Source organism: Aedes albopictus, chromosome 2, assembly GCF_035046485.1.
Source record: "Aedes albopictus strain Foshan chromosome 2, AalbF5, whole genome shotgun sequence".
In the NCBI taxonomy this organism is placed as follows: domain Eukaryota; kingdom Metazoa; phylum Arthropoda; class Insecta; order Diptera; family Culicidae; genus Aedes; species Aedes albopictus.
In genome coordinates this window covers 494886968-494912027 of record NC_085137.1, presented here as the reverse complement: position 1 = coordinate 494912027, position 25060 = coordinate 494886968, and the positions used below count along the sequence as shown (strand labels likewise).

The window sequence follows — 25060 nt, the reverse complement described above, 5'->3', positions numbered from 1 at the left end:
TGAGTAGAACGGGACTGCGGTTTTGAATGAAATAATAAATGCGGTTTCTGTTTTATTTACTCTTTCGACAGTACCGGACCATGCGAGGCCACGAGTTTGTTCCCTGCCGGAGCGGCCGTACAATCCCAGGCAAAGCGATGACCTGTATCGACTGAGGCACTTCTCCATCAGCAAAGGGACGGTGGTCAACTGTGGGGATTCCATCATATCACGGAGGTCTAGGAGTAATACAAGCGTGAATTCTACGGCGAGTCGGTGAGTATGATGAAGGATAACTTTTTATCTGAGTAACTCAACTTCTGTGGGGTATGCGGTGTTTGAGGGGGCTTCAGGGGTTCCATGATCACAAGGCGTTTCATGGTATCTCAGGGGTGCCTGGATGTCTCAGGAACAGTGGTGTCATCGAGGTTACTTCAAGTTACTCACTCAGTAATAAGCTCTTGAGATAAAAAAACATGTTTTAACTCCCAGTATGAGCGCCGTGGCAAATATAAAAAACATGAACAATGTATTTTTTGTTACGCTTCCAAACATGTAACAACTTCTCAGTGAAATTAGAATTTTTTTACGTCCTACTGGGTATAAGAAAATCGCCTATGGGAATTTTATTAATTATCGTACAAATTGGTACCAAGGTTCTCAGAATTCAATGAAATTTTTTTCGCAGGTAGGGTTCATATATATGTATATTTGAACAAAAACAAAATTGAAAAAAAATCAGGGTCACCTAATTTTCCGGAAAACTCCAGTGGAAAACCAACATTTTCCACAGACACCACCTACTTTGAATAATCATAACTCAAGAACGAAGCATCGTAGACACAATGTTTTTTTTTTGTGAAATTATAACCAAATTTTCTCAGAAATTGAAAAAATATACAAAATGAATATTGTTTACCACAAAATTTTCCACTGTTGAGGAAAATCGGTTTGAAAAGAAGGAAAAACTGCGCAAATCAATAATAAAGACGGTCGAAAATCAACCAGCATCTGGACCATTTCCACAAAATTGGTCATAACTCAGGAACGGAGAAAAAACTTATCTTGAAAATTTTACAGAATATAGCTTATGTAATTCCCTACCAAAAAAAAAATTTTTTTGAATTAAGGACCTTGAAAATAGTTTTTACGACTTTTCCAACCGATTTCCCTCATCAGTGGAAAATTTTGTGAAAAACAATTTTCATTTTATATTTTTTTTTTTGGATTGCTGTGAAAATTTACTTACGATTTCACAAAAAAAAAACATTATGTCTACGATGCTTCGTTCTTAAGTTATGATTTTTCAAAAAAACGGCTCATATAGCACATCTGGAAAATTTACAGAAAATTGGTCATAACTCAAGAACACATCTTGAAAATTTCACAGAATATAGCTTATATAATTCCCTTCCAAAAATATATATATTTTTTTATTTTCCTGGAGTGCGAAAATAGTTTTTCCGACTTTTCCAACCGATTTTCCTCAACAGTGGAAAATTTTGTGATAAACAATTTTCATTTTGTATTTTTTTTTTTCAATTGCTGAGAAAATTTGATTATGATTACACAAAAAACATTGTGTCTACGATGCTTCGTTCTTGAGTTATGATTATTCAAAGTAGGTGGTGTCTGTGGAAAATGTTGGTTTTCCACTGGAGTTTTCCGGAAAATTAGGTGACCCTGATTTTTTTTCAATTTTGTTTTTGTTCATATATGTATAAAATCCTACCTGTGAAAAAAATTTCATTGAATTCTGAGACCCTTGGTACCAATTTGTACGATAATAAAAAAAATTCCCCTATGTGAGTTTTACAAAAATTTTACGCCATCACAAATATAATAAAAATTTGATTTCTATTTGATTTTGCTCTCTCTTACTTGTATGAAACTGAAAAATTTTTTTTGTCCTCACAAATTTCAGAAAAATTACCTTTGTGAACAGTCTCATTTAAAACTTTTGAAAATTGCTCTTACGTTTCCCAAATTTATGTAAATCGCCCATGTTGTTTATTTTCAAGATTTTGTTCCTTCATATGTGTGAAAATTACTGTGATATTGGATATCCAAATATGAGGAAATTTTATTTTTGCGCCCCAAGCTCCTTCATGGAGGGCGGAATTTTTCTTTCACTTTTCTAAGTATAAGAAAATCACCTCTTTGATATTTTTTGCGCTACATAATAAAGGCTTTCCTTCTGAATTCTTTCAGAAATTCTTCTCGGGTATTTTTCAAAAAAAATATTCAAGGAGCACCCCCACAAATTCCACCTGAACTTCCTCTACGGGCTCTTTGAATTTTTTTTATGATTAATTCGGAAATTTTATCAAGGGTTTGATCCCTGTTAAGTTTCTTTATTCAGAAATTTCACTTGCTATTACTCCGAAATTTCTCAAAACATTATTTTCGAAAATCTTGCATAGATTGCATCAGAAGCTCCTCCACGAATTTCTTACGAAATCCTTTTAGCAATTTCTTCAAAAACTCTTTGAGAGAAGGATTCGTTCAAAAATTCATCGAAGGATTAAATAAGAAAACCATCCACGAATACCTACAGAAATTCCATGGAGGGAGTGGAGCGGACCTGGTGTGATGGTTAGAACACTTGACTATCACGCCGAGGCCCTGGGATCGAATCCCACTCCCGACAAACTCGCAAAATGTGAGTTCTTCCTTCGGAAGGGAAGTAAAGGTTTTCAGTGATTTCTTTTGAAAATCAGAAGTTCAGGATTCCGCCAGAAATTTCTTCAAGGATTTCTTTAGAAATCTTCCACAGAATCCATTAGAAATTCATTCAAAGTTTTCTATCAGAAATCCTTCCATTGATTCCTTTAGAAATTTCACCTGGGCTTCCTTCAGATATTCCCTCAAGAGTTCCTTCAGAAATTTCTCAGAGAATGATTTTAGGTAGATTTCTATAGTTGCTTCTAAAAAGTCCACCAGAGATTACTATAGTTTTTTTTCTCTCTTTATTAATTGTTCTAGGTATTTATTTAGAAAATCCTTCGGAAGTTTCTCCGAAATATTTTCAAGGAATTTCTACAGGAATACCATTAGAAATATCTCAAGAGTTTTTTACGAGAGATCTTAACAGAAGCTTTTGCAGGTGTTCCTCCAAATATTCCTAAAGAAATTCATTCAAAAATACATCCAAGGATTGCTCCCGGATTACTTTCAGAAAATCCTCCGAGAAATTCACTTTCTGGAATTTCTGAAAGAGATTATCTCAGTAATTCCTTATCGAATTCCTTCTGAAATTCCTTCAGGGACACCTTCAAAAATATCTCAAGAGACTCCATCAAAAGCTCAAGGATTTCATCTGGAATTTCTGCAAGATCTTTCATGGAGTTTTTCAGAAATTACTCGAAAAATTTATTTAAAAAACCTACAGAGATTCATTTGGATACTTTTCCAAGGGTTGCTCAAAGAATTTCCTGAGAAATTTCTTCAGAATTCAGATATTTTTCCAGAGATTTTTTTAAGAAGTTCTTTCGAAAATTGTTCAAAAATTAACGGGAAGAATTCTTGAAATAATCCTTTAAGAAATTTCTAAGAAAGTCCCTGGATCATTGTCTGCAGGAATCCCTTTAAAACTCACTCCTGGTTATCCTTTGGAAATTTCAAGAAGAAATTCTTGTAATTTCTTTTAGAGGAATTCCAGGATAAAAAGTTCTGAAAAATTTTCTAAAGTTATCTCTGTAGGAATTCTTGGAAAAATCTCAGGGAGCATATTTAAAGAAACTTTTAAAAATGCAACCTTAAATAAAAAAAAAATCATTAGAAACTTCGGAAGGAACTCTAGAAGTGATTCCCTGGAAAATTTTCCATAGATTCCTGGAGAAATCCATGAAGGATTTCCTGAATGCATCTCTTGAATGTGTCTGCAGAAATCCTTGCAGGAACTGCAGACAAAGGTACTGCTGGAATTCTTGAAGGAATCCCTCAATAAATTTTTGAGGGATCCCTGGAGGATTTTCTGAAGGAATCCTTGAAGGAACTCCTGGAGATACCTCTGGAAAAATTCTTAGAAAAAAATCTTATACAAGTTCTGATGAAATTAGTACACAAAAATACCCTAATGTACTTGGAGATATTTTTGAAGGAAAAACTGCAGAGTCAAATAAAAAACATGGAGGCATTTTTTAGCGATACTCTGAGTAAATTTTAAAAAAAACATTTTTTTAATGAGTCTTTGAAAAATTACCTGGAAAAATGGTAAGGAATATATTCTGGAGTAATTTCAGGAGGAATTATAGGGAAAGTCTTTGGATAAATTCCTGAAGCCTGACCGGATTTTTATTTTAAGAATCCCTAAGCAAGGTATGAATAATTCCTAACTCATCCCTAGAGAATACCTGGAGGATCTTCTGGAGAAACCCCCAGAGGAACTTCCAGAAGAATCTCTTGAGAATTTGGCTGAGAGAATACCTGAATATATTGAACAATACCTGAAGGAACTTCTAGAGAAATTTCAACACTTATTAACAAAAAGAGTTTCTGGAAAAACTGTCTGAACTTCTATAGGAAAACACTGAAGGAGTTTCTAAAAGTATTTCTGGATGTCTTAAACAAATTATCCTGGAATTGCATATTTTGTAGAAAATTTTGATGGAAATTTCAAATAAAAACTAATGGAGATCATTCTGAAATCGTGGAAAAATTCCGTCATCAATTTTTGAAGAAATGCATGAAGGAATGCACGACATAGCAGTCCTTGAAGGAATTTCCCAAAGAATTCCTGAAGAAATCCCAGCACGAATGTCTGAAAAAAACTCTAGTGTCAAGATGAATCTTTTGACAGATTTTTTGAGAAACTCCTGACGAAGACCCAAGCAAAATTCTTGGAGGAATTCCTGAAAGAATGTAAAATTCCTTGGAGCAGTTCAACGAAATACATGGACAGAAATGTATTCTAAAAGGATACCAGCAGGAATTCTTGCTGAACTCATTCTAGGGAATCCTGTAAGGAGCTTCTTTCAATAAACACTCTGTAAAATTTTCTTATAAATCCTGAACGAATCCCTAAAGGAATTTCTGGCTGTGTCCCTGGAGGTAATTTTCGGAAAAAAATCTAAATGCATGGGTTGGAAAGCATTCTAAAATAATTCTCGGAAAAATCTTTAAAAGAGTTCCAGCTGAACTTCCAAAATGATGATGATGATGATGATGATGATGATGATGATGATGATGATTGTGTACCCACCATCAGCGCAAGGATTACCTATGGCTGCAGAGTCATACCAGAAGGGAATGATCTACCTGATGGTTTGTTGTAGCAGGGTAAGCTAAATTCACTGGAAACCTTCGGAAGACAACACGATGGTTGTTATCTCGTGACAAAGACTGGCCACCCCACGAACATTTGTCCAGAAACCAGTTCATTTAGCTTCCTTAGGCTACCCCTCCCAAAATCCCATGTATCATGTAATTTAAATATAATTAATTATATAGTTGACCAATTACCTGATTTTACCTGAAATAATAAATATTATTTTGATATATAATTGACCTACATTTACCTTTATTTACCTGAACAACGCTGAAATAAATAGTTGTTATATTAAAGTTATAGTTAAAATCAAGCAATAACACTGAAACAAATGGAGTATTAGTAGTGAAAATACAAAAACAAAACAAAACACAAAAAGTAAACCAAATTTTGATCTTGTAATTTTCCTGCATTTAAATTAACCGAGCTGGAGAATTACGAAATCAAAATTTGTTATGGTAGATCTTACGCCGTAACGCACCATTGGAAGGTGATCTACCCACGTTACGGGTATTCCAGCTGAACTTCCAAAATAATTACAAAATAATTTCTTGGAAAAAAAAATAATTCATAGGTTTCCCCAGAGTAATTATAAATAAGGCACAATATTGATGTCATTTCCATGAGGCGTAACAGTATTGGAGGGCGCCTGCAATTTGGAAACCTTGAGTAACCAGATCAGATTTTACCATGACAGCACTGTTCCAGGAGGGTTCCAGGGGGTTTCAATGGAGTTCCAGGGATTCTCAGGGGAGCTAAGAGTTTTTTATCTGTATTAACGAGATTTTCAGTCCGAGACTAGTTCATCTCGGGACCCACGGCAATACTTCCCTTCCGAAGAAAGAATTCACATTTTTTTAAGTTCGCTGGGAGTGGTATTCGATCCCAGGTCCTCGGTGTGAAAGACACGTGCTTTAACCATCACATCAGGGGGGGGGGGGTCCCAGGAGGTCTCAGGGGGCTTCTGGGGGATTCTAGGGGTTTCTAGGGCGTTTCAGGGAGTCTCAGGAGGTTTCCAGGGACGTTTTTGGGGATCTGAGGGGCGTTTCAGGTACTTTCAATGGGCTTCCAGCATAGCTAGGGGGGGGTTCCAGGGGTGCCTGGCACCCCCTAGAACAAATTTGGCACCCCCTAGAATTTTTCCTTGACAGTCACCTAAAATTTAAAACTTCACACAATAATTCCAATATTTATTAATTTGAACAAAACTTAAGCACGCCCGCTATTACTTATATGTATAACTGTTGTACGTTTTAGCGTTTAGGATATTGGTAAGAATTATTAACAGACTTCTCCATAGATTCCTCCAGAAATACCTCTACCTATTCATACAGTGATTTCTCTAGGCTTCCTTTATGGATTCCTCCCGGTATTTCTTCAACAAACTTCCCTTAGGATACTCCAGGCAGTCCTGATGGGGTTGTACATACTAGAAATTTCTGCAGGGATTGATCCATTAAATTCTGCTAGGATTTCTTTGGAAATTCTTACTATGATTCTTCTCGGAATTCTTCTAGGGATTCCTCTAAAAAATTCTATTGGGATTTCTTCAGGAATTTCTGGTGGAATTCTTGAAGCAATCTTCCTGGGATCCTTTTAAAAGTTCCTCCGGTGATTATTCCAGGAATTCTTTCAGAGATTTCATTCAGAGATTCTTCCAGAAATTTCTCATGGAATTCCTCCAGATGCTTATATTGGCCTTCCTCCGGGAATTGTGTCTAGGATTCCTCAAGCAACTCCTGCTGCGATTCTTCGAGCAATTTCTCTCTTCCACTAAAAATTCTCACAGCGGTACCTTCTGGAATTCTTCTAGGAAAGTTCTTCCGGAAGATCTCCCTGAGATTTTTCTATAAAATCCCTTCATTGATTCTTCCATACATTTCTTTAAGGATATATCCAGGACTTTCTACAGAGGTTCTTCCAGAAATTCCAGAGGGGATTTCCCCAAGAATTTTTATTGACCTTCCTCCATGAATTTCAGCTGGAATTCTTCAAGCAATTCCCATAAGGACTCCTTCTAGGGATTTCTTCTGGCATATTAACTTGCTGCAATCCATCCAGGAAATCTTTCTGAGATTCCTCCAGAAATTCCTCCTGCGATTCCATCAGGAATTCCTCCAGTATACTTCTACCGATTCTACCGAATTCCTCCAGGCATTTGTTAGAGGAACTTCTCTTAAGATACCCCTGGCATTACTGATTCTAGGATTTCTCTAGAAATTAGTTCTATGACAGCTCCCGAAATTCTAAGAGTTCCTCCTGATATTCCAGCTGTGACTGCTCAAGCAATTCATGCGGTTCATCCAGCTATCTTCCACCAGAAATTTCAAGTGTGGTATTTCCGAAATTATGCTACAGATTCTTCTAGAGCATTCTCCTGGCTTTTTTTGCTGAGACCTTTCCAGGCAATTTTCCCGGAATTCTTTCAGAAATTCCATTGGTTGCTCCACCAGGGATTTCTCCAAGGACTCATCCAGGAATTCCTCCAGAGATTTTATCCAAAGATTTCTCCAGAAAATCCTCATGGAATTCCTGCAAAAACTCCTTTTGGCCTTCCTCCAAGAATACCTCAAACAACTCCTTCTGTGATTCTTCCATCAATTCCTCCAGAAATTCTTCCAAGTGATTCCTATACGAATTTATGCTAGCATTATGGCTGGAGTTCTTCCTGAGATTCTTCCAGGAAATCCTCCTGCGATTCCTTCACGGCTTTCTCTATAGATTCTACCAGAATACCTCTACTGGTTCTTGCAGGGACTTCTCTAGGTATTCCAAGGATTTTTTCTTTGGATTCCCCCCGGCATTCCTGATGGGGTTTCTCTAGAAATTCCTGTACATTTTTCTCCAGCAATCCCTTCTAGGATTTCAGCTGAGGTTTCTACAGTGATACATCCCAGAATCCTTCTAAGAATACCTCCTGAGATTTTTCCTGTGATTTCTTCAGAAACTCTCCGGTGATTCCTCCAGGATTTTTTATCCAAGATATTTTGTCCATGGATTCAGTCATTAATTTCCCATGGGATTCCTAAAGGAACTCCTCTTTGCCTTCATCCAGGATTTTCAGCTGGATTTCTCAAGCTATTCCTGCTGTGGTTCCTTCAGCAATTCCTCCTAGGGCTCCTCCAGTCATTCTTACTGTAATACATCCCAGAATTCTTCTATGATTTTTTCCAGGGATTCTTTCAAAAACTTACTGGGATTATTTAAGGGAATCTTCCTAGGAGTCTTGCAGAAGTATCTTCGGTGTGTCCTCCTGGAAATCCTAAAAAAAATATGAGATTTCTCCAAATATTTCTTGTTGGACTTCTCCAGGAACTCCCCTTGACCTTCATCCAGGAACTCCTCCTAGGATTCCATAAGCGATTCCTGCTGCTTCTAATGTTTCAGGAATGCCTCCTAGGTCTCCTCCAGAAATTCTTACTGTGATACCTGCAGGTATCCCTCTAGAGATTTCTTCTGGAATTATTGCCGGGATTCTTCTAGCCAGTTTTCCTAGGATACTTCCTATTGATTCTTCCAGGGATTTTTTCTAAAGACTCATCCAGGAATTCATGGATTTCTCTAGAAATTAATCATGGTATTACACCTGGAACTCCTCTTGGCCTTCTTCAAGGAATTCTAGCTGAAAGAATCCCAATAGAAATCTCTAGAGAAATCCCTATACGAATTTTGGAAATTGTTGGAATTTTCCGAGAAATTCTAGGAGGTATTACTAGAGAAATCTCTAGTGAAATTCTATAGGAAAAACGGGTAAAACTTGTAATTAATTAGAAGACACAGAATGTTGCTAATTGACTAAATGAGAGATTAATTTGTGGAAAAATAATCGCGTTCTGGTGGGATTTGAGAACACACGGCTCCGTATTTGCTAAACCGCAGTATGGGCATTTCTTTGAGGGTTCCTTCGGATTGTTTTTTTTTTTTTTTGAAAATTTCTACGGTAGTTTCATTGGAACCCAACAAACATTTTAGCTTTATAGGAGATGAACAAACCACTCTTAAGCAAACTTTAGTTTAAGGAACTGATATTCAGCTAGTTACATTCTTGGGAATGCAATCAACAATTTCTTTGAATTTATTTTTTCTATATTTCTATGGCTATTCCTCCGTAATTATTTAAGCAATTTCTTTTTCAGTTATTCTGCAAATTTCTCAGGCAATTTTATCGTGATTACTTTTCTCATTCTTCATGATTTAATTGTATTTCATTTTATTGCTTTCGAAAATAGCTAAACTGGAAAGTCAGAAATTCTCAACTGGACTTGCTGAAAAAAAAAATTTCCTGACAAATTCCCATAGAAATTGCCGAAAAAAAACATCAAAATTACCTTAGAGCTTTCAAATTAGTTGCCAAAAGAATTCATATAAGAACTACTAGCGAAATTCCTGATGAAAATAGTAAGGCTTTTTAAAGAAATTGACCGAATCCAATATCAAAATAAATTGTCAAAATAAATTCTATAAAAATTTCCGCAAACATTCAAAAATAAGCCAAATAAACTCCTAGTGGAATTGCCAAAGAAATTTCCAAGGTAATCTCCGATGCAATTTTCAAAGGATGCGTAAAAGTTGTTTAGTATCAAATTCCAGACATAATATTACCAAGTAAATTCCTAAAGAAATTGCCGAAGAAATTTGCCAAACTCAATGGAATTACTGAGAGATTTCTAAAAGAAGTCTTAATTAAAATAAATTGCAAAACAATTTCCAAATAAATTGCCGGGAATATTCCCTGAGGAATTACCGAAACAATATTTTCCCAAAAACACAAATTTCTTTATTATATTATAGCATAGAATCAGAATCCCGAAGAGAAAAATCGAAGCTCGCTATTAATGTTGTGGTCGAACCAAAAATGCAGATATGTATCCTGATTTTGCAATTTCAAGTATTTATAACTTTTACAATGCCACAAAAGTTCAGCTTATTGGACGCAGTGGTTTAATTTCTACAACAGCGGAGGGAAAAATGACTCATAAAATTTTTCTTCAACACTATTTTATAAGGGTTGTTATCATGCAATAAACAAAGAGGATGTCACGATGAATACAAGTTACACGCAAATTTGTGGATATTTGATAGTTTCCGAGATTTACACTTCTAATAATTGCTCTGAAAATGTATTCTTAATCAATGTATTCAATCCACAAAACAAAGGGGTTGTGATGATTGTAAAGTTCAAACTGAAAATACAAATTCCATGTATTATACGTAATCAAATTATCAAGTATTCAAACCTCACATGGCGGGGAGAGTGCTAAGTCAGTACAACGGTTCGGATTTTTCAAAAAAAAACTGTTCTTTAAAACAGCGTGTTTAAATTTTCGGGCTAATTTGTCTCGCGACACAATATATCATTGTACTAAGAAATTGAGGGTGCATCGATATTTCTTTTTACAAAAAAAAAGCAAAACAACCTGGAAGCCACTGAAATTGGCACCCCCTAGGAAAAAATCCTAGATACGCCAATGGCTTCCAGGGAATCTCAGAGCGCTTCAGGGGATCTCAGGGTAGTTCCAGGGGAATTTGGGTGGGCTTAACGTTCTTAAAGGCTCCTGAAACCCCCTTCATTTGATTTCTCTGGGTTCTTCCTGAGAGTGTTCTCGGCCCCAACAGCAAGACCTTTTCTCGCAAACTCGGTCCCATTCATTCCCTTTTTATTGTATGCATATTTTAAATTATGCAACCCCATCCTGTGGCATAAAAAGAGGCTCCAGCGTAAAATGATGATTAGGATTTGTTCAGAACATCAAGCTACTGAAATGAACTTCTAAGTTTCGACCAATTTTCGAGGAGCATCTTAAACATCATCCATGCTTAACTTAAGAGGCTAAAATTGAATATTACTGAAATGGATTAATTACCTGGGAATGGATGTTAATTCATCGAAACACGAAGGAGCAGTCAATTCAACCATCGGGAAAATCGCATCTTAAGCTCTACGAAGCATAACATAACACAAACCAGGAATTCGGATTCCTTCATCCAGCCAACCGTCCTCAATCATTCGCTAATTGAATTTCCTGGATCTCGCATATATTCCACTCCAACAGCATAGCACACGTGACACGACATACTGGCATCGACAGAAATGACGCCGCCGCCGCCAAGTCTGCAAAATCCATCAATAATTCAAATAATTAGCATAATTTTGCGGAAAGCACCCACGCCCGCCAGCCTTCAAAAGGAGGATACATTCCTACCAAACTGACGGCAACGCGATGCTAGGCAGCAGAGCATTTTGCACATTTATTTAATTAACCTTTCACCGCCTCTTTGGGGTGATGGGGGAATCGGATGACTGGGCGGGGCTAGGTGCTGGTGTTGACGGCTGCCTGTTCTCGGCTCGTATTGCTTCATGGTTGGTTAAAATGATATCATCGCTGTATCTCAATCTTTCGGCAGTCAAAAGAACGCTGTTGTATCATTAGGGTGCCACTTCTACTAACTTTCAAACATGCACAGGCACACACATGGTGATGTGGTAGAATCATCGGGGAACATCGCCTTAACTTATTGCCGGGTCAAATTTTCGTCGACGATTTAGACTGAACCGCCATGCGCCTCTGGACATGCCTCTGCTGCGATGTCCTGCTGGGTTGTTTCAAGCTTATTTTACCGTTGTAGAATGTGACAGACTCACCTTCACCTTATGGAGAGTATGGTATGCCATTTCCCCAAACCAATATATCATAATCGCATTCTCCAAGAAAGTACAACATGACGAATTACTGTAGAACAACGAATTCATCACAAGCCACAAGAACGCTGTTTATAGATTACGTCACGCAAAATCGAAAACTTGGGAATATGGTTTTTATATGTTTATAAAATATTATGGCGATTCCATTGAACACTTTTTTGGTCATTTCCTTGGAAATTTCTTCGAAACTTTCCTGGAAACTTATTATTGAATGAATTGATTGCTTCTATTGAATTGAGCTAGTTGCCTGTTCGGCATTTCCTTTGTAAATTCATTCGGCAATTACCTCAAAAAAATTTCTGCGTACTTTTCAGGTAATGTTTTTGGAATGTCTTTTGGTGGAATTTCTTCGGCCATTCTTTTGGATTTGACCATTTCAATGCGATATCTTTCGGGGTTTTGGTTTGAAACACCTTCAGGAATTTCTTTTTAGAGTTCCCGTGGCCATTTTCTTCTGATTTCAATCGGCAATTTCTTGTGATATTTCTTCCGTAGTTCATTTGGAAACATCTTTGGAAATTAATTTGAAAAATGATTTAAATATTTTGTTTTTTTTATGGCGTCTACTGCATTTGCTTTATTTTTCTTTTGAATTACTTTGGGAATTGATCAGGCATTTCATACGAAGTTTTTTTTTAGGATTTCATTCATTCCTTGGGAAATTTCTGCGGCAATCCCAATGGTAATTTCTTTGGCAACTCAATTGGTGGTTTTGTCGGCAGTTCTTCTCAAAATGTATGCAACAGTTGCACAGTAGTACCGCCATAGGCTAAAAATCGAAAAATTGATTTTCTAATTCATGAGTTTGTATATTTTTTATAAATCAATGAAGTTCCCAAGAATGCAGAAAAAACATTTTTATGTATGTTTCTGTCGCATATTTTGCTTGAGAGCGTGAGTACTGTTATGCAATTTGACATTTTCAAAATTTGTCGAAAAATTACATCAATTTTGAGTTGTACACCGCGTCTTCGTATAACAAAACCAAGTGGATTTTCAAATGATTTTCAACGCAGAAAATCAGAATAAATGTTTATCTTTCAAATTCAAAACACCAAAAAGTGGAAATGGATGTTGTTGGACTAATGGGGCTGTGAGTAATAGGCACATAATTTTACCCATAGAATATATACATAACAAAAATTCATGTAGCATTTCAAACATGTTCTTGACCACATTTAATCAATCGTCAGCCATCAAATGATCAGATTTGAGTAGGAGAATCAATCTGTGAAGGTTGTAGCTGCAAATATCTGCATATAAGTTTGCAGGATGTAGTGGAAGTTACTCGTTCTTTTTATAAAAATATGTTTTAAAATAACTACAAAATTATATATAAACTTGTCTCTCTGTAACTGCCTGAAATGCGTACCAAAATTACTGAAATTTTAACAGGAGATGTTTCAATGCTTTTTACAATACTTGAGGGATATTTTATTTGAAAACAAACTTTGTAAATGTTTTTTTTTAATTATGAAAAAATACAGTTCTGGAGGTATGGCTTTAGGTATGAGTAATTGCACAACAACCATTTTCATTTGGCCTCGTCAAAACTTTCTTTTGTAATTGTTTAATTTGATAAGGAATTCTGCATTTTCTGCTAACATTGACAAAATTTCCTCAAAATCCACCCAGTACCTAAAACTGTAGTGATGGGAGAAGAAGGAATAAATATGTTCTTTGATTATTATTTACTGGACATAATTCTTCATAATCTCTTCCCAAATCTAAATATTTGATCAATTTTTTTACGTTAAATCTCAGTATTCGAATTGATTTCTTTGATACTATTGCAAGCTTTCTGTCGAATATTTAGCAATGTAGAGCGATATTTGTATATATTCCGTTTATTGGGTTACAGCTTTTTTTTATTAAAATTCCACGTACTTCATTACTGGATAGCATATCCAAAGCAATTGCTAGAAACAAAAACGACTGGAAATACTTTAATCTTTGTCAAAACGTAGGCCCATGAATCGTATGATATATTACGGTGTAAAGCATTGTATTTATGGTAATAAAATTTCCTTTTACGTACGTAATGTGAAATATTCCCGAATATTTGTTTAAAATTTTGCAATTGAAGAAGTAATTGGTTCTGTAATTGCACTATTGCACTATTGTTTAAAATTATCACTATTGGTAATTTGACACTGTTTTAATTCGATTTGTGATGATTTTTCTGTATTTCAACCATGAAAACTACAGTGTATCAAACAATTGTCCGTACAGCAATTTCTTGGTCAAAATAATTTTTCATTTAAATGATTATAACTTTTTTATACGTCAATCAAAAACGCTGAAGTTTTGACCAATTATAGCCCATATATTAAAGCTCCATTGGTAAAATTTTTAATGAGATCGAATGAGTTTTCTGAAAGTTATAGAACTTTTAGTAAAACTTATAAAATTTTTGAATACATTTTTAAAACATTATATCTCAATAAGTACTTGATGAACCTTTTTCAATATTTTTCGTGTCACAGCTTATACCTAAGGCTTTCATATGCAGCTCGTTTAAGGTTTTATATTCACTACAAAAAATATAAGAAATCTGTATATGTTCAGAGTGTCATTTGGAAATTTATCATATTTTGATCAATAAAAGTGCCAAGTGTTTTCTACTTTTTTAAACTCTCTTAATGATATATTTTTATACAGGACCTACTAAACTACGTATGAAGAGTAGGTCCTATGGATTTTTCGTTCAGTAAATGCACTTTTACTGGTGGAAAACGTTTGGCAGATTATATGTGCAAAGTATGGTAAATTTTAAAACATCGTCAACTACATACGCACATTTTTCATATTTTTTGTAGTGAATATAAAACCTCAAACATGGCTGCATATGAAAGCCTTAGGTCTAAGATGTAACACAAAAAAAATTGAAAAAATTTCATCGAGTACATATTGAGATATAATGTTTTTAAAATGTGTTCAAAAGTCTTATAAGTTTCACTAAAAGTTCTATAACTTTCAGAAAACTTATTCGATCTTGCTCAAAATTTTACTAATGGAGCTTTAATATATGATTCATGATTGGTCAAAATTTCAGCGTTTTTGATTGACGCATAAAAAAGTTATTAACATTTGAATGAAAAATTATTTTGACAAAAAAATTGCTGTACGGACAATTGTTTGATACACTGTACCTTATTTCTGAGGAAAAGTCTCCTGTTTCATATATTGTTTTATTACAGCAGAAATAAAACCTACTAATAAAATTAAAATTTTAATGCTAATACTGATACTATTCACAAGAATCTATTATGATACTGTCATGTGATACATGTTTTAACTTGTTATACTTAGCAGAAACTGATACCCACTCTTCATAATAGTTAAAAATATTTGATTACTGATTTCTGTGCAAAATAAAGCTTTCTAATGATAATTTCATTATCATAAATAAAAATGTCCAAAGTTAATATTTTTCAAGTGATGTTCATAAAAACGTAGTGGAATATCCTTTTTTGGTCATAACATGCTATTTCTGGTCATTAAAAATGATTCTTCCCTTCAAAAAACGAAGAAAATGATTTATGACCGCTTTCCTGAGCAAATGGAACCACTGTGAGTTGCTTTGAAAATTCCTTCGTTAACTTCCCAGGCATTTTATGAAAGAGAATTCAATAATTCGTTTGAAAGCTTCTTCAACAACTTCTTTTGGGATTCCGTCAATAATTATTTTGAAAATTCTATCTGATATTTGTAAATTCCGAAATTTCTAAAAGAACTACCATAAGAATTTATAATGGGATTTCCTAAGGCATTCTCAAAGGAATAACCGAAGGAATTTTCAAAATCACAAGCAATTGCAAGGGAAAAAAAGAAGTTTTCCAAAGAATTTCTCAAAGTATTTAATTATCAAAAAAACATAGAAGTTGCCAAATGCCCAAATGTACCCCGTAATATAAGAAAAATTTCAAAATAAAATCTCATATGAATTGTCAAAGGTAGTTCCGTACAATATCCAGAGAATTAAAAAAAAAAATAGCGGAATTGATGGATCTATTATAAAATGATCTTCCGATAGTATTTGTAATGGAAATTCTAAGAGGACTCTTCAAAGACAGTTCTTAAGTCATTAGCAGATAGATATCAAAAAGAGCCGGTTGAATTTCCAAAGGAATTATTGAAGGAATTCCCAAATAAATTGTGGGAAGAAATCCAAACTTAATTCTCGAATAAATTCTCAAAGGAATTCCCGAACCACTATATCCAAAATAATTGCTGAACAAATTTGCAAAAGAATTATAGAAAAAAAAACAAAAAAAAATGCCAAAATAAACAACAAAAAATTCGCCGTAATAAATATCAAAAAAAAAAAATAGAAAGAAATTACCCATCATTCCACGGACTTCGAAAACAAATTGTTGGAGGAATTTCCTGATCAATTCTTTTAAAAAATCGAATTAGGAAATGTCAAAGCCATTTACAAAAGAATTACCGAAGCAGTCTCAGTCCAAAGAAATTATCGAAGGAAAAGCAAAGCAAAGATAATCGTACGCATCGTAGTTGTTACTCCGTGATTAACCAGAACAATCGAAGTTGTACAGAGAACCATTGAACGGTGCTTGGGACTAGCTACACACTCTCAATGTGCACAATTCGAAAGTTCAATATTTGAAAGTAAATAACGGCGCTGGCCACTTCCTTACGGTCATTGGGAGAGTTAGGAAAGTTAGTTCGACAACCGTTGTTACTAGAAACCGTGGAATCCACAGCATCCCCACAGTTGTCTCGGGATGGAGTATTTGTTAGTAGGATAAGGTAGGGTGTGAATCTGGGAGTCACCTATGGTAGGTTATATGATTCACACCACTGGAAACACGCGTCGCGATAATCGTAGAACAAGCAAAATTCCGATTTTACCGATCAATCTCAAGATAAAAAAATCCGATTTATTTTCACAATACTCACTCCTACAGCAATCCACCCGCGACGCGATAAAGAATCCTGAGCGGTTCCATATCATTTCAGCAACGAGTAATTTTCATATATCTTTATTTGAATGAAACCTTGCATACAAGTCTTTGGGGGAGAAAAACGCCGTTTTGCATACTTGGTTCGCCATTTTAAATCTAGCCTTACTTATGAGAAGGGCCTATGAAAAATGCACATGATATCTTCAAAAAATTGTATCTCGAAAACGGTTTGTCCGATCGGTTTGGTGTCTTCGGCGAAGTTTTAGACAATTGTTGGTGCTATATGGAGAAAATATGCACGGTAAAAAAATATGTTTGGTTTTTGTGATTTGAACTAAAATATAGATTTTCCCTCAAAAGTGACATGTCAATATTTTTTTTTATTGTCCTTATGTTATAGCTGACTGAAAATGCTACTTAGTGCACAGTGGGTAGTTCTGGAGAAAAATAGGTTACAATGAAAAAAAAATGTTTTAAAAAATTACGGTTTTCAAAAAAAGCTATTAAGTAAAGTCAAAAAAGTTTGTCGCCCTAATTTTATGAAAGTACATCAAATTTGCAAGAAAAAAGTACTTCGGTAACATTTTTCTAAGATGCACCGTTTAGAAGATATTACTAATTTAATATTGATTTTTTTGATAACTTAATAAGTTTTAGCCCTTTTCGGATGTACTCCGTGTTTCTCCAGTTTCAAAAGTATTTTTTTCGGAAAGATTGGAAAATTTTGAGTTAAAATGACACTGACAGCTTAAAGATTTGAGTGAAATTCACTGCCTTAAAAGTATTTTGAAACAAGTGACAAAATCCCACTATCAAGAACAATGATTTCTTCCAGTGGTTTTTATTGCCTTCTGCTGAAAACGTGCTAATAAGTATTAGATACAGGTAATTAGATACCAGTTAGCTGTACTACGTACAGTTGGTGATTGTAAACATGGTCTTTGTTGGAACTAGTCCACCATGGCCACGCTGGCCCAGGCTTGCAAACATTCGACACTTTTCACTGCCTTCGTTTCGTTGTCGCGGTCGGGTGTCAGCTTGCTTTATTTCATTCGAACGCGACCGCTACCTCTTACACACAACACAAGCGGCAGAACAAAGATCAATAAACAAAAAAGTGGATCAAATCAACGTAGTCTGACACGATGACATTAGTATAATTCCAGCTTTTCGCAAGATTTCAGCCAATTTTGATTAAAATTGGTATAATATTAGTATAATATTAGTCACCTTCCATCAAACTAGACGGCTGCCGACTGATACCTCAATCAACAACCGCCGCACTCTTTATTCATTCCAGGTATATACAATTTACAATCTTCTTCAATAACAATATACCTACGCCAGCAAATCTACCTCGCTCCAACTCTCCAAACTCGTACCTGACGATACCTGAGCGTTCAACTCTACCTATCTTCCAGCAGTCTTTACCCAGCATTCTATGATTTATACCCGTGAGCTGTATAATAATGTCTGACTCGGTTCTGAATTCATCCAGTATCTACTAGGGAAAACCAAACAGTAAATGCAGAAAGGTTGCTAGAAGCATAGTGATTTCATAGTAATTTCAGCTAATAATCCAGTGTTTTTGAACTAGATCCAGTGTTGTTTGATAACATAATAATTGTAAAGGAAAGTGTAACACGTTTTGGTGCAAAGGTAAGTTTTAAATACACATTTTAATTATATGTGTTGTGATATTTTCGTTCAAAACTAACAATTGGAAAATATTTTCTATGTTACAGATTACAAAATGAGTAAAATCAGATGTATTCGTCCATTCAAAGACATTCAGTGTTCGAAAGAGCTGCGATATCTCACGGATGGTATCATCCAAAAACTGAAGTCAATTGGATTTTCCAAGGTATCCACACTGAACACCAAGGATTTTCGTATTTGTTCGTCTTGCCGTCTACATATTGATTCAAGAGCTCACCTCACCCAAAACGAAGAACAAAGCGTAGCCGGTGGCTCAAGGATGCCAACTGTTCAGACCATACCTGTTGTACCTGATTCGCAAAGCTATGAAAGTTTGGTCACGATACCATCAGCGTCAACGCTAAGCACAATTCAATCAAATGAAGACTTCACGATGCCTGTAGACGTCGAAATATTCAACCGAGGAATAGCAGCTATTCGTGTTTCGCCTATAGATTTAGGTAAGGTTAAAAATGTTCACTATCCTGAAAAAAAGTGCGCTGAAATCGTCGAAGGTGTACGAAGAAATCTTTTTAAATTAGACGCTAAAACAGAAAAAGCAAACGAGTTTAATGAAGTCATAAAAAATATGAAAATTAAATTTTTAAATTCAGCCACAAGGCAAGAAAAACTATCAATTTTATCATTGTTACCAAAATCATGGTCAGTACAAAAAATTGTAGACGAATTTAAAACTAGTAGAAATATGGCATCAGATGCAAGAAAGGAAAAAAATAATGTATTAGATTCATCTCAAGGTTCAAGCTCTGGAAAAGCTTTGAGTAATGAAACAAAAGAACTGGTTTTGAATTTTTTTGAGGACGATGATATAAGCCGTGCAATGCCAGGCCAAAGAGATTTTGTTAGCGTAAAGACAGGAAATAAGAGATTAGCTGTTCAGAAAAGATTGTTAATGATGACATTAAGAGAAGCTTTTAATCGCTTTAATGAAGTGTACGTCAATGTAAAAATAGGGTTTTCATCATTTGCAAGCCTCCGGCCAAGGCAATGTAAACTATTGACTATCACAGGAACACATAATGTTTGCGTTTGCACTACGCATGAAAATGTCAATTTAATTCTACATAGCTTAAAAAAATACAATGTCTTGAATGATCTAAAAACATTAACGAATAGATTACTTTGCGAAAATAAGACAACTCATTGCCATCTACGAAGATGTAAAAACTGCCCAGATACCTCAGTTTTAGAAGACAGTTTATTGAAACAACTGGAAGAAAACTTTGTTGAAAAGCTTTCATTCGAACAATGGGTTACCACTGACAGATGTGATTTAGAAACTATTGTAAAGCAAACCGATGACTTTGTTACATTTTTCAGCTCAAAATTAGAAAGTTTGATTCCGCATGATTTTGTAAAAACCGAACAATCCAATTTTTTGAAAACTACAAAACAAAACTTGCAAGATGGTGAATTTTTGGCTATTTGTGACTTTTCTGAAAATTACAGCTTCGTTTTGCAGGATGAAGTTCAATCACACCATTGGAACGTGCAACAGGCCACAATCCATCCTTTCGTAATATATTATACTGAAAATAGGCAAATTAAACATTTTAGCTTCATTATAATTTCAGAAGAACTAAGACATGATTTAGTCGCTGTTAATTTGTTTATTGATAAAATGATGAACTTTTTACAAATTGATCAAAATAAAAACATGAAAAAAATTTATTTTATGTCAGATGGTGCTGCTTCACAGTATAAAAACCGAAAAAACTTTTCTAGCCTTTGTAAGTTTAAGTCAAAGTATGGTATTGACGCTGAATGGCATTTCTTCGCAACATCGCACGGAAAAGGTCCATGCGATGCTATTGGAGGTACGATAAAACGCATGGCTACCAGAGCAAGTTTAGCCAAAGAACGCGAACACCCGATAAAGACTGCAAGAGAGTTGTTTAATTGGGCAAACAAACGAAAAGAAGAAGAACTTACAAAGTTGTCATTTTGTTATTCTACTACAGAAGAATACGAAAATATGTCTTTGCAGCTAAATAATCAATATAATAATGCAAAAACAATTCAAGGAACTCAAAAATTCCACTCATTTCTTCCTCTATCAGAAAATACAATAAAGGCAAAGCTTTATTCAAACTGCACTGACAATGATGCCAAAATATTCGATATTGTTAAGAAAGTTGTGTAAACAATAATTTGATAAAAATACAGGAATAAAAATAAACTGATGTACAAAGTATAATGTTATTTTTTATTGCACCCCTGAAAAATAAGCCTTATTCGCTCTTTTGAATCTTGCTAATTGAGGAGCTTGCGATATGCAAGAGTTGAATGCACATTTTCAACACAATACACCAAAAACCACTGGAAGAAATCATTGTTCCTGATAGTGGGATTTTGTAACTTGTTTTTCAAAATACTTTTAAGGCAGAGAATTTCACTCAAATCTTTAAGCTGTCAGTGTCATTTTAACTCAAAATTTTCCAATCTTTCCGAAAAAAATACTTTTGAAACTGGAGAAACACGGAGTACATTCGAAAAGGGCTAAAACTTATTAAGTTATCAAAAAAATCAATATTAAATTAGTAATATCTTCTAAACGGTGCATCTTAGAAAAATGTTACCGAAGTACTTTTTTCTTGCAAATTTGATGTACTTTCATAAAATTAGGGCGACAAACTTTTTTGACTTTACTTAATAGCTTTTTTTAAAAACCGTAATTTTTTAAAACATTTTTTTTTCATTGTAACCTATTTTTCTCCAGAACAACCCACTGTGCACTAGGTAGCATTTTCAGTCAGCTATAACATAAGGATAATAAAAAAAAATATTGACATGTCACTTTTGAGGGAAAAACTATATTTTAGTTCAAATCACAAAAACCAAACATATTTTTTTACCGTGCATATTTTCTCCATATAGCACCAACAATTGTCTAAAACTTCGCCGAAGACACCAAACCGATCGGACAAACCGTTTTCGAGATACAATTTTTTGAAGATATCATGTGCATTTTTCATAGGCCCTTCTCATAAGTAAGGCTAGATTAAAAATGGCGAACCAAGTATGCAAAACGGCGTTTTTGTTCCCCAAAAACTTGTATGCAAGGTTCCATGCAAATCAAAAAATACAAAAAATAAAAACTGGAAAAATTTCCCACTTGTTCGTGGAATCGCTCTCCTTTAAAACCATCCGTGCAAGCAAAACCTACGAAACTTGATATACGTCTCTGTGAGTTCTATACATTCAAATTAGAGCGTTTCATGCTTAGATTGCTATTCACGTATTATGTGTTTGAACGAAAGTAGTCTAGTGTGGTGCTTGTGATCAGCTGTTGAGATAATTTGACCAATTCTGTATGATTTTTCTAAACTATTGTGCGCTTGAATAACTTTCTTCTAGCATTTTTAATGCTTCAATATAAAGTCAATATAAGAGCTGCAGGATACATTTGTAGATGCTACGGCACTCTATGTGGTTATAAAGGAGTTTAATGAAACCACATTGGCAAAATTACCTCGTCTCCTTCTATAAAGAAAAAATCAGAATGATCTCACCCAATTCCATCTTGTCAGATAACCGCAACCCCGCCTTGACTCCATCAATAATTGTCTGCACCGAAAACAATAGACCACAACAGCAACATGGTCGCGTCACTTTTCACTTTTCCCATCGCAAAATCTCCAAAGAAATTTTCGACGAAAATTTTTTTTTCGAAATTTTAAAAGAGTTGCTTGTAGCACTGCCGAAAAAAAAATCACATAAATTTCTGAATGAGTTCCTACTAGCAATTGCCTAATAAAACAAAAACATACCGAAATTTTTGAATGAGATCCCAAAACAAATGCTAAAGAATATTTCTAATTCCTTTGGAACAAATTTCCAAAAATTTCCATTATTGGAATTATTTCCAAAATAATTCCTCAAAAGCTTTCAAGAAAATGTCCGAGAAATTCTAAAGGAAATTTTAAAATGCTTCGTTGTGAAAAAATCAACGTTCAAAAATATTATTACGGTTTGTTAATAACTAAAGGAGATACTAAGCCTTGAAATTGGGTTGAGGGTCATAATGGCCCTTATGCACCGCGAAGGTTGATTGAATAACCTCAATATGGGTCAATGGAGTTATCTGTGAGAAAGAGAAGAAGTTCAGAAAGTTTTAAGGTAGAGACAGAGATTGTTGCTGGGAGGTACCAGTACCTCAAGATTTGAAATACGAACAATTGAAAAAAGGTCACGAATCGGTTAACTTGTTTTAAAGATATCGTAATCATCGAGACGGTACCTTATAAATACAAAATTTTGAGATAATCTCGTTTGAAGTTTCGCACTTTGTCTTGCCCTTATGGAGGATGCGCGTTATAATGGGTTGTAACTTCCGCTCTAGTGCTCCAATCTTTATGAAATTTGGAATGTACATTGTTTAGGTGGTCTAGTTTCAGTTGTCTTCATCCCGGCTTAAGCGTTAAACCAGGTTTAACTTTATGGGTAAGCCTAGCTTACCGGTTAAGCCGAGGTGAAGATATCGACCCTAAGACAATTATCAGAAGAGTTCAAGAGGAAAAGTCGAAAAGATTTTTTTTTGTCTAAAACAGAAATAAACGTGAATTTTAACTTATGCTAGTTATTCACACAAAGGAGTTTTAAGAGAGTTTGAGAAAAGAGGAGGAAAGGACTTTAGTAGAGCTTTTCCGAATTCTCTAAAATTCCACACTTATAAAATAACCAATATCCGAATACAAGATGCGCAAATTTTATTTATTCAGCGTGAACTGCTTGAGTACTAAGATTTTTGTATCGAATGAAAATTTATATCTTAAGCGTAAAATTAAGTCCAAAATGACGGAAATTGCTGGCTACTCTTTTGAAATTATTAAATCATTCAATATATAAAATTACGTCTCTAATGACCTATGTCCATGAAACCCCCTGAACTCCTTGTAACGCCCTTAAATCATCTAGGGGTATCACTGAATTCCTCTAAAAACCACAAACTTCCCGAGGAACCCCATGAAGAATTTTAAAAAGTCTAGAAAAGTCTAGATGGAAATTCCTAGAAAAATCACTGAAATCCCCTGAAGCTATCTGAATAATTCTGAAACCCCCCTGAAGCTCCTACGAATCCTGCGAGATTCCTCCAAAATCAGCCTGAAATTTCCCCCTAAACCTAAACCCCTTTTAAATTCCTTGATACCACCTTAGATCACATTACATTCCTTAGATCAGGGAATAATGGAAGAGTTTCATCAAAATCGCAGTAAAAGATTTCAAAATAATCTCTGGAAGAAATTTCTGTAGGAAAAAACAATCCAGAGAAACCTCTAGATTTACTCAAGGAATCTGGAAACGAAATTCCTGCAAGAATCTCTGAAAACCTCTGAAACCCTCCGAAACGCTCTGAAACTTCCATGAAGTGCCCAACTACCCCCATAATGCCCTCATGAGTCCCCTCTGAAACCACCCTAAAATCAACTGAAACTCCTTTGAATCTCCCTGGAACATCCTTAGAGATCCATCTGAAATCTCCTTGAATTCTCCAGAAAATTTCCCTGATCCATCTGAAATTCGCAGAAACCATCTGCAAACTCCTGAATCTTTTCTGAATCCTCATATTTTCCACGAACAAGCTTAGCGTTTCGGGAGCTTGTTCGTGGAAAATATGAGGATTTAGGAAAGATTCAGGAGTTTGCAGATGGTTTGAACCTCTTTTAAAACTAGTGTACCGACTTTTCGAACCCTCTAAGCAGAATACCCTGTAAGAATGAGTGTAATCAATTTTGTACCTTTTAATTCCGCCCTATTTTGCTTATCATTTGACAGATACGCGCATTTCGACTACCACTGGTAATCTTCCTTAGTGTCAGTTATCCACAGTGGATAACTGACACTAAGGAAGATTACAAGTGGTAGTCGAAATACGCGTATCTGTAAAAGGATAAGCAAAATAGGGCGGAGTTAAAAGGTACAAAACAGATTCTTTTAAAACTACTTGAAACTGTCCTAAACCGCTTTCACACCTCGTGAAACTTTTATAAAATTCCATTACATCCCCCAAAAACTTACATAAAGCACCATTGAGAACCCTTTGAGTTCTATCGACACAATCTGCAATTTCCTGAAACCTTTTGAAACCTCATTGAAATTTCCAGAAACCACCTGTACCCTGAGCTTTCAAATCTCCTGAAACCTTCTAGAACTTCTCTGAAATCCTTCAGATTAATCCTGAAACTCATTTGATATCCCCTCTAAAGCTCCTAGAATTCTTATGAAACGATTCAACCCCCTAAGGCTTCCCTGAAACCACCCTGAGAACTCTCCTAAACTCTCTTGAAGGACCTGAAATCTCCTGAAACCCTATAAAGCCCCTCTGTAACTTCCCTGAGGTCAATTAAAAACCCTTGAAACTCTCATGAAACCACCATGAATCCACGTGAGATCTCCCTTAATACCCGCTGAAACTCCCTGAATCCACCTTAGATTTCACTAAAATCCTTAGATGCAGTCCAT

The 25060-nt window shown here is 35.1% G+C and overlaps 2 protein-coding genes across 7 annotated transcripts in view; both read left to right on the top strand.

The window, feature by feature from the left end:
• The window catches only part of LOC109423281 (uncharacterized), a 217129-nt gene that overhangs the window by 147260 nt on the left and 44809 nt on the right, over positions 1-25060 (top strand). For all 6 annotated transcript variants that reach the window (XM_062854288.1, XM_062854291.1, XM_062854287.1 and 3 more), the window contains one exon: positions 72-255. In XM_062854288.1, the coding sequence (XP_062710272.1) occupies positions 72-255 (184 nt within the window). The remainder of the gene's footprint in view (positions 1-71; positions 256-25060) is intronic.
• Positions 17309-20807, top strand: LOC134288686 (uncharacterized). Its single transcript, XM_062854286.1, has 2 exons — positions 17309-18538; positions 18625-20807. The coding sequence occupies exon 2, from the start codon at positions 18633-18635 to the stop codon at positions 20739-20741; it is 2109 nt and encodes a 702-aa protein (XP_062710270.1). The 5' UTR covers positions 17309-18538; positions 18625-18632; the 3' UTR covers positions 20742-20807.

Bases quoted from the DNA above. Each gene is read 5' to 3' on its own strand.
- LOC134288686 (XM_062854286.1), top strand. From the start codon at position 18,633: ATGAGTAAAATCAGATGTATTCGTCCATTCAAAGACATTCAGTGTTCG.